This window comes from Zea mays, chromosome 2 (assembly GCF_902167145.1).
Source record: "Zea mays cultivar B73 chromosome 2, Zm-B73-REFERENCE-NAM-5.0, whole genome shotgun sequence".
Taxonomy (NCBI): domain Eukaryota; kingdom Viridiplantae; phylum Streptophyta; class Magnoliopsida; order Poales; family Poaceae; genus Zea; species Zea mays.
In genome coordinates, this window is record NC_050097.1 from 61383827 (window position 1) to 61394517 (window position 10691).

At 43.8% G+C, this 10691-nt stretch overlaps 1 protein-coding gene across 2 annotated transcripts; it reads right to left on the reverse strand.

Annotated features, from left to right (window-relative positions):
• Positions 1-214: 214 nt before the first annotated feature.
• On the reverse strand, positions 215-5566 carry LOC100383551 (uncharacterized). 2 transcript variants are annotated; one of them, NM_001362090.1, is made up of 7 exons: positions 4736-5522; positions 4519-4663; positions 4383-4436; positions 4205-4296; positions 2475-2710; positions 2155-2328; positions 236-721 (listed from the first exon to the last, which is right to left on the reverse strand). In NM_001362090.1, the coding sequence occupies exons 1-7, from the start codon at positions 5494-5496 to the stop codon at positions 624-626; spliced, it is 1560 nt and encodes a 519-aa protein (NP_001349019.1). In that variant the 5' UTR covers positions 5497-5522; the 3' UTR covers positions 236-623. The 2 variants fall into 2 exon arrangements, with proteins under 2 accessions (XP_008668441.1, NP_001349019.1); XM_008670219.4 differs by lacking the exon at positions 2155-2328 and having other exon boundaries at positions 215-721; positions 4736-5566.
• Between the last annotated feature and the right edge of the window lie 5125 nt (positions 5567-10691).

Genomic DNA, 10691 nt, shown 5'->3' on the forward strand with positions numbered 1-10691 from the left:
AAAATTAAATGTCTATAAAATCATGGAATCAAACCTTTCATTGAAAGAGTGGTTCCTCCATATTTAATTTTATTTCACATGGCATGGCTTATAAACAACGCAATAAAACACCTCATTAAGACTGGCCTCACCTAGCATCAGGTGTAAACTGTAAAAGGCGAAACAAGCATCAACATCCCTACATTAGTCAGTAGCATATATTCGTGTATGATCATTGAACAAAAAAAAAGATTGATTGCTGGAAAGCCACAGGCAAATTAATCGTGCAAAACGTGACACCTCAAACACTACGACTCAAATAATAGCATTACAACTTACAACACTACATTCTGATCTGGGCACCGTGAAACACTTTACATGAGCCCTTCCACTAATCTACAGACAAATTACAAATAGACATTACAAGGTAATACTTTTCTCAATGTGGGCAATTGCGACCACAACGCATAATACACAATAGGCATCCCAGGCAAATCAAGGTGAACGCTTCCATCTGATGAACATGTTTTCCTTCTATACGGAAAAGATCCACGAGCAAAGAATTCAGGATGTCCCCCCAGAGTGATGTCCCACCCAGAGTATCGGCATGTCCTGGAGCTCTGCTACCATTCATCCTCCTAGTTTTATGTGATCCTTCCTGACTGGTCAACTAAGGTGCCTATTTGATCTCCACAAATTGCTCTTGAGATGTTACCAGGCTCCAACATGTTAAAGATGACGACTGCAAGAAATGTACAGAAGTCATGCTATGTATAAACTGCTAATACTGTAATGCATTGCCAAAACATTGCTGTGAATGACCCCCACCAATTCCAAATATGGGTTTTCAACTCCGATGCACAAAGATTAATAAACTAGATCAAATGACCTTAGCAACTTTCATTCATTATGCATCTCATCAAGACATTCATTTGTGAGTACTAGCATTTATTAGCAGCAAGGAATAAAGAAAAGGGTAAAACGTGCATATAACTTCTAAAACGACCTAAGGACATTGTCAACCTGAAACTACAGATGGTATCCGAATACTGTCAGATAAAAAAAAACTGATGTGGCACTAGATTTGTTTGAAGAGAGAAGGGGAAAGAGTAAACAGTTTCTCAGTAGAAATGATTTCGGCGCCTGCTCCAACAATGCGAGAAACAAGATTCTATGTGTTGGTGCTCCTGCGTGATTTCTTTGGCATGTGCCGTCTGCCTGCATCGCCATGACGCCATCGGCCGAGTCTGAGCATGCGGTACCGGCCGTGTCTCTACAAGAGCCGCTGCACGTCCAGCTTGCCTCCCCAATAGTGGCATCCCCATAAATGTTGCCCTGTCTCTCCAGCTTATGACCGCATCCCTGCGAACACAGGCACCGACGGTCTCACCGTCTGTACATCCCCACGAAGGCAGCCAGCCAACAAGGCTGATGATGATGCCACTGAGTTGCTTGCTTCTTCATTGTTTAGCTGGTGTATAAGTTTCCAGTTTCTTTGTCCCTTTCTTGGCCGCAGCACATCCTAGCATGTACCCTAAGGATGACCGGGAGCAGAAACTGCTCCTCCACGTCTCACGTGCGAGCATCGCCGGCTGCAGCACCAGTCTCACAGCAGGAGCGTCTGGCCTGCTTGGTCGCTTGCAGTACGCATCGCTGTCATCCACTGCTTTGGATGCCCTGCTAGGAGCTACCAGCCATGCCTGCTGATTGCAGGGGGACAAGACGGGAGGAGAGACGGAGATGATACCGGAAGGGTGAAGGAAGAAAACTATTGCCAAAAATTCAATAGGGACCCACATGAGGAAATGATGGGTAGTGTCTTGCTGACATGACAGGGGTAGAAACTGCATGGTAGTTTCATGGTTGGGACTGCCCTAATACCTCTGCCCTGTAAATAGTGAGTTTTAGGTCAAACTATCTCAAGTTTGACAAAGATTATATAAAAACCTATCAAAATTTATGATATTGAATGAGTACCATTAGATTCACCATGAAATATATTTTCACAGTATACATATTTTGGTTTCATAAATTAAACTTGAGATTATTTGATTTAATACACAGTTAAACTGTCACTCTTAGCAGGATGGAATTGAGTTGAGGAGGCTAAAATGAGTCAAATGACCTACGGCCTACATCTGGAGTGGGACAGAATAGTTGACAAGAGGTACTAACCAGGAATGTTGTTCTCCTCACAACATGTTACTGCTGTCATGTCCATTTTGGTGATTCCTCTTGCTGCTAACTCCCTAAAGGAGATGTGCTCAAATGAAGCATTACTGTTGCTCCTAGGAGGACAGCCATACTCATCATCACCAACAATACCTTTAAGGACAACATCTGCGTTGACTGGTTAGCAAGTACAGCTAGTCAGTTTCCTCTCTGCATCATCTGAGGCTTTCATAGAAACTAATTTAAATCATTGGCCATGTGCAGGTCCATTGGAAAAACCATAAGAATGAAAAAGGCGTTAGGGACGGGATGCAATGGCATACTCTCTGAAGCTCTTAAGGCAGCAGCTGTATCTGTTGTGAACAATGGATTCCCAATGCCCACACCAATCCCACCAAAGATGACCACTCTCCCTTTTTCAAGATGGCGTATGGCTCGACGCCTAATGTAAGGTTCTGCAACTTCTTGCATCATCAATGCGGTTTGGACTCGTGTCTCCACACCTATCTTTTCTAGCGATGCTTGAAGAAGTACTGAATTCATCACTGATGCCATCATTCTGACAGTTAAAACAGAAAGGTGTAAGTATATACACATGCCACTTAAGTACCAGTCTACCTGAAGTTCAGAACTCCCTGAATAGTACAGAAGGAAATCTGCAATCTAAAGTAACAGGAAAATGCAATTTGAACAGACATGGGATTTCTGTTCGTAAAGGTGCACAAAATAAGACTAAATGAACTATGAGCTCCATTGGCCACTATTAAGTTATACAAGTTCACCAATTCATAAGTTCAAATGGTCATGTTCAATTGCACTTCAGTTTTCAGTGCACTGCACTAGTGAATATTGAATACATTTTCTAGCATGCTGGCCTGGCTATTACAGCTAGTCATCCAAGTCAACAAGATGGTGCCCTGAGTTGACATCTCTACATAGCATCTTGTACACATTCAAAACCCCACACAGATCCAACAACGTATAACACAGTGCTTAGTTTTGAAATCTTGAGTTCTTGACTATGGCAAAAAGGGCGTACCTAGTGCCGTAGGCTTCCCGCACTGTGCGGGGTCTAGGGAAAAAAAATCCGCCCCTCCCCATCCACCACCACACACATGTTGTAGAATCACAGAAATACACAATAAACTTCACCTGTTATAGTTAATAGTTTGATCTTGAATCAAGCTCTTGTGGGATATTTAATTTTTTGCCACTTTTCATTTGGCAAGGGCTCAATTGCCAGCTTTGGGTGCGTCCCTACGTTTTTGCAACACACCGATGAAAACTTCACCGTTTTAAAATTTTTGCATGCATGGCTGGCCAAGTCACCCTCAGGGGAATGCCAAAATACCTCTCTGTCCCTGTTGTATCCATTTAGGCATGTGTGGCCACAACATTCTGGTGGAGAAGAATGGTGTTGAGCCCACGCGTACCTGAATGGATAAGGCAGGGGCAGGGAGGTCTTTCGGCATTCCCCTTCCACGCTGGAACGGTGACTTGACCAGCCACACGTGCAGAATGTCTAAAACGGTGGCGTTTTCATCTGTGCAACAGCAAAAACATAGGGACACATCCAAAGCTGGCAATTGAGCCGTTGGCAAATGTAAAAGTGGGAAAAATTAAATATTCCAGCTCTTGTAATTCCTAAACTCAATGACGTGCTACACAAGCATAAACTTCTCTCACGTAGGACTTATGTGAGATTATAAACTTTAAGTGGCACTTGACAATATAGATGCTAGATCAGGAATGCATTATACACAAAACAAAAGCATAAGGAAACTTCTAATCCATTCTAACCAATAAGCAGGTCCAACCAAGTGACTAGAATACAATTATGGCCAAGTCCTATACTATCAACATTCACTAGCACAACAAGAAGAACTGACAATTTGCTAGTAGTCTTTCTCTAGGAGTCCAGGACCCATCAAATATTTTTGTTGCATGCTCATCATTATTCCCAATTCCTGTTATATCGTAAAAAAATGTGTAAAGCAGAACAGAGGGCAGACATAGATCAAAAGTAAGGGAAATAACGATGGCAGAAAATTACCCAATTGGGTACGTTGAGGCTCGATCAGTGCCTGTTGCAGCTACCCAATTGTCACCGCAGAATATATTCCGCCCTCCTACCACGATTGCCACCTGATAGGATTCAATGTAATATTAAATTGACTAGTGTTCCCTGATATCAGAAGAATGCATCTCTGAAATGTATGTACTCTATTTACCTCCACACCATGATGGCATGCCACTTGAACTTCTCTAGCGATCAGCATAATCACCTGACGAAGTGACAAAATTGTAGTACATAACAATTAGGGAAGCATCAAAATAGATCTATCACCATCAGCTAATATAAACTACCTTGGGATCAACATTTTGATGAGCTGCTCCACATAGGGCAGTGCCCCCAATCTTCAGAAGCACCCTCTTCCATCTTGGATTTGAAAGAGGGTTCGTTCTGGAGCTACCAACCCCAGTAGGAGGGCCAGTACAGGAAAGAGGATACCTACCGCGACAAACATTAGTTAAGACCAGTAGATCTCCAAATTGATCAAGCCATGATGTAAAAATGAACCACCTTTTGCTGCTGTGCTGCTGCTGCTGCCTCGGTTTCTCATCCTCGGCAGCAGTTAGAAGCTTGGAGGAGGCAGGAGATGCGGAGTTTCCCACGATCTGCTCCATCTTTTTGAACCAGGGCCAGTGGCTGATGGCACCCCCGCCCGAACTGGAGAGCCGCTGGCACTCCACCTTGTAACGTTTCTTAAGATTGTCGATCTTATTCTTACATTGCTCCACGCTCTTGGCCCCGGTAGTCTTGCCCTGCCCGTCGGTCACGGCGCCGGCCACGTCCTCCCAGTCCCGACCCCGCAGGTTTCCCCGGTTGAGCTGCTCAAATCGGTCCGTGTAGGCGTCGAGGAGGCTGCTGATCGCGCCGTCCGTCCACTCCTCCCGATCCTTACGGTAGTCTGACACGCTCGAGCTCCCTCCACCGCCACGGCCCTTCTTCCCACCACCGCCGCTGCCGCTGCTGTTGATGTAGGAACAGTACTCGCCCCCATCGCTGCTGAACTCCTCGGCGCGCTCCCTGCCCCGCTTGGCGTGGTGCGCCGGCTTGCCGCGCTCGGCGTGGTGGTTGCTCTCCTCCTGGGCCTGCGCGAAGGAGCCGGCGCCGGCGGCAGCCCCCGCAACCGCGTCAGTGAAGCTGAAGGGATGGGAGGCCTGTGGCGGCGGCGGCGGCGGCGGCGCGGGTTGCTGGGCGGTGGGGGCCGGGGGTGGGGGAGTTGCCGGCTGGTGTGCGTCGTCACCGAGGAGAACGAAGTCGTCGTCGCAGGAGGCCATGGATGGCCGCGCGTGGCGGCGTTAGGGTTACACCGCGGGCTCCGCTCCCAGACACGGCGGCGGCGTTAGGGTGACGACGTTACCGCGAGGTGTGGCTCAAGTTAATGAGGGCAGGCGGGGCGGGCAGGCGCCGCGCGACCCACGGCTCCGTCACGGCTCAATCACGGCTCCGTCACAGCGGGAATGTTACACGTTGCGGCAGTGGGACCCGCGTCGGCGAGGGTGACTGGGGCAAATGAAACAACTTTTCCCACTAATCGCTGGTAAATAACAAACCGGTTTTTAAATATAATTAAGACCGTCTCAAACAGCTCTCCTATCTTATCGTATATGTCATTCTCTATTTCAAAATTCACTTTATAAACAGTATTATCTATAATATCGTGTCTCTATTCTATAGAATCCATAGAAGACAGTCTAACGATTTTCCGTAGAAATGTATCCTCAAAGACGCTCTTAGTTAAAAAAAGATGGTTTATATTTATTTATTAGAATGCTAATCAAGAAAAAATATTAATGTAAAATTATAATTAAGAAAGCGAGATGGTTTGTTAGACAAAAACCATGTCTACATCAAAATAAAACATAACTAGTAAATTGCTCGTATGAGCTATGATTTCCATTTATAAATATTCTTACTACTATTAAGAATGAATGTTCGGCACCAGGTGCTACCACGACTTCATCACACGCTGACACATAGGGTCCCCCCGCCTCGACGTCGTGCCCTGTGGCTCCACGCTAAACACGCTCTCAGCTATTACCCTGTGGACCTCCTGTGCCCGCGCTGTTTAGAAATAAACAATGATTATATATATATAATGGTGTAAAGCGAGCATTTAAACACAGGCCCCCTACTTCAGAAATTTGGGGCTAACCACGAGACTACATGTATCTTAGTATTTAGAATTAAATAATAATTATATTTGAATAAATATCTCAATACATATTTATATGATATATTTAGGGTCCGTAGCAAAAGCACGGGCAACTGGTTATAATAATAATAATCATTAAGAATCTAATGTGGGCAACTGTGCTACCACTCAATACCTATTTATATGATATATTTAGGGTTCGTAGCAAAAGTACGGGCAACTAACTGTAATAATAATCTATTAAGAATCTAATGTGGGCACCTGTGCTACCATGACTTCACCCTCTCCACGTCAAGCACCCGCAAAAAATAATGCAAAGCGAGCCCTCGAAGCCACACCCCTCTACTCTAGAAATTTGGGGCTAACCACTAGACCACATGTATTTTAATGTTTAAGAATAAACAATAATTATATTTGCAGCCTAGACGCCGCTCCCCACGCTCTCCCGTCTCGTGGCAACGCACGGGCACATACCTAGTAGAGTATAAAGCATAAATACATGTGTTTTGTTGGCTAGGTGAGTGTAAATGTGGGTTTATAGCAGGGCTGTAATCAGGTCGGATACGGACAGATATTAATCGTTCCATATTTGTTTTCATATTTTCTCTTCAGATTCAGTTGATATAGAAATTATCAAGTTGTGTCGGACAAGTTGTGTCGGATAAGATTTGATAGATGTCGACATCTTAAATATTTGAAAGGGAAATGGTCCTAATCATTTTCCCTAATTAATTTTGGTGCTTGATGACCATAACAACCTTATGGACTAACTAGTTTATGCAGTCTTTGATTCACAGGTGCATAAGTCTACTCAACTCAGTTCTAAGTCAGAAACAGCTCAAAACCAACCACAAAGGGGTAAAACTTGGAAAAGATGAACAATACCTAGTTCACCATTTTTGGATAAGTTGCATACATCCCTTGGAACCTATTTAAGACATCTAAGAGGTTGGTTAGCTTAGATTCACAAAGTCACCATATTGGAGCTAGTTTGAGCAAAAACAAGTTTTCTAAGAAAAAAGAGAAGAAAAGATCCAAGAACCATGACTTAGACTAGTTGGATTGTTGTTGCATATGTTTGTATAAGTTATAGGAACACCCTCAAAGATATTCAAAAAGATTTGAAAAGGATTGGACAAAAGAGGTGGGTTGCTGGACAGAAGCACCGGGGGCTCAACGGACCGTCTAGTGGCTCACCGGATTGTCCGATGGCACAACAATAAACCGTCCAGCCAGAGGACAAAAACTTAACAGAAATTCGGCTCAGCATCGAATGGCACGCGCGGACATGTACTGTTCACGGCCCGACACGGACCCTGTCCGGTGTGAATTATAGCAAACCAGCCAGCCTCGAGAATTTTGGAGCAGGGCACACTGAACCGTCCACTGGCACACGGACAGTTTGAGAGGGTTTCAACAGTCACCTGCAAGTTCAGAACGGATACCTGTCAGGGCACTGTTCATGGTCCGGTGGCGCACTAGACAAGGACTATTTATGGTCCGGTGCACCACCCGATAGAGCACTTTTTGCAGAAATTTTCTAACGGCTCTTTTGGTAGTTAAATACCCCCAACCAGCATATTATATACACAAGACCTCTCCCAACTAACTACACATTAAGTGCAACATCTCCACGCATTCAAGGCCATTCTCGCACCGTATTTGATCAATTTGTGTTTGAGAGACATAGCGGCTAGCACATTTGAGTGTTGCAAGGTCTTATGACCATTTGAGCTTTGATTGTTTCTCTTCTCTTCCCCCATACTCTTTTTGTAACTGTGAAGGAAGAGGATCTAATTCTTGGTGTGGAGGCCCTTGCAGGACTTTATGTCCCCGAGATTGAGAAGAAAGCTCAACCGGTCTCTGTGACCGTTTTGAGAGAGGGAAAGGGTTGAAAAAGACATGTTCTTAGTGGAACCGAACCTCGGGAAACAAATCGTCGTGTCTTTGCATGTGACTTGCTTCTTCATCTCCCTTCTCTTTCTAGTTCTACTGCTTGCGATCAATTTGAGTTAACTCACAAAGTTATCCGAGCAACTCATAGCAAGAAGAACTTCTCTCCTGCAATCCGATTTCATTAATACTCTTTCTAACGCTAACCTCAGGTGAAGTTTGTGTTCAAAATTTATAATTTTTAGGTTTCGCCTATTCATGTCACACCCGATTTTAGAAGGTAAACCGAATGCGAACCATGTACGTGCCATGATCAGTAATTCACATACACAACGATTACATAAATGACTCATCATAGCACAATGCTTCGAATTACAATAAAGAGTAAGTAATACTATTACATACTAGAGCCATTTACATAATATAAATCAAAGTACACAGAATCGAAATGTAGCCAACGTAAACAACCCACCACAGGCAGCTGACTGGGGGAGGTCGCTAGCCTAATCCTCGAACTCGTCGAAGTCCTGGAACTCCTAGAGATCCGCCTCGACACCTTTTTCTTCCTCTTTACCTGAGCATAGATTGCACCAAAGGCAACCTGGTGTTTTGTGAAAGCAAGGGTGAGTACACATCAACGTACTCAACAAATGTCCCGTTTGGCTGAAGTGGACTAGCTTTATGTGGGGTTAAGGTCAAGCAGTTGCTTTTAGTTGGTCAGGTTATTATTACTAGTAGAGAGCCAAGTTTTAGCATTAACCCAAGTTGTTAACCCAAAAGTATCATTTCGAAACGGAAACAATACCAGAAACCATTACCATAATCATAATCAAAACCATCATCCTCATCATCACCTATAAACCAAACATCTCTGATCAATGTGTCTCTAATCAATGGAGCTCCTTGGCCACTCATAACCGCGAGCACAACTGATATATCAGTTTCATAACACTCTGCAGAGGTTGCGCACTTTACCCACAAGTCGTGATTCCCTCTCTAGCCCGGGCTTGCAAGGCCCTTATTCACTCCCAAGGTGAATGGCCAGGGATTCACTACGAAGCCTTTACAAAGATTCCTTGAGGTTGTAGCCGCCCATTAGGTTTTCTAAATGCACCGCACTCCTCCCCAAGGGGCGAACCAACCTTGGCAGAGCGAGCCACATACACCGAGCCCCATTAACAGCACGACGGCGAAGCTCACTACACCCTAGTTCCTCTAATTATTCAGCTAAGGGCGTCTCATTCCACCCTCATGGTTGCACTGTTTTCCCGGGCGGTCATCCAACGAACCAGTCCTTACGGAGAGGCACTCAAGAAATAGCTCGAGTCCCCTTAAATGCCACAAGTATATCATCATATCCAGAATAAAACCATTGTATCATCATTGTATCTCATCATGTTCATTGATTAAAGTAAAGCGCTAGCATGAAGCTAACCATAGTAACCCAAAAGGTAATCAAGGACAAGGTAAATAGAAAGCTAATCAATCCTTATGTTGTTCATAGTATGCGGGACAGTGAATAATAAAGTAAATAGGACATAATGGGTCAGAGGACACTTGCCTTCACCAAACAGATGCCCAGGGTCTTTGATCTCTTAGAACTCGAAGAGTTCGATCACTTGGTCGACATGCTTGATCGTCGATTCCTCAAAGCTCATAAACGAATCGCGATCTAATCGCAACGCGAAGCGAAGACGAACAAGCACAAGCAAACAAACATATACATATGCATAAGAACTTACACCATACAATATAAAATGTTATAAAAGCGAGCAATATAAAATAGAGAGCGCATATACGGTTACGCGAGGAAAAGAACCACGATAGACGAAGCTATGATCGAGGGGTTAGCTCGTTTACGTTAAAAAATTACTAATTAGAACATCCAATTCAACATAATTATATTAATCGATATTAATCAAATGTAAATTAATACTATTACTTAGTTTTGACTAACTTACTATTTTAATAGTTGATGATTAAATAAATAATTAATTAACTCACATGAGTGATTCAAAGTGAACGATTTAATTTCGCGCACGGACAATGCGCGATACGCGCGAACGGCGTGCGGCAAGGCGTGCGACACACGCGAACGGCGTGCGACAACACGCGCGGCACTCACGAACGACACGCAACGACGCGCGCGAAACAGCACCGCGACACGCGCACGGTACGCGCGGACGAAGACGATACACGAAACTAATAAATAAACAATGTGATTAAACTAAGCAATTATTAATGAGAAATATTTTAGTTAAGGTTAATCATGTTGGTGACTAATTATAAATGCGTAAATCGAATTCCTAAATTAGATTTTAAAATTGAATTATCGTTCTAGTAGCTATTGGTTAAACAAACGTTTAAATAAATTAAATAAAGTGTGCAACAGTGGGATAAATATTTCTAAATTAAGATAATTTT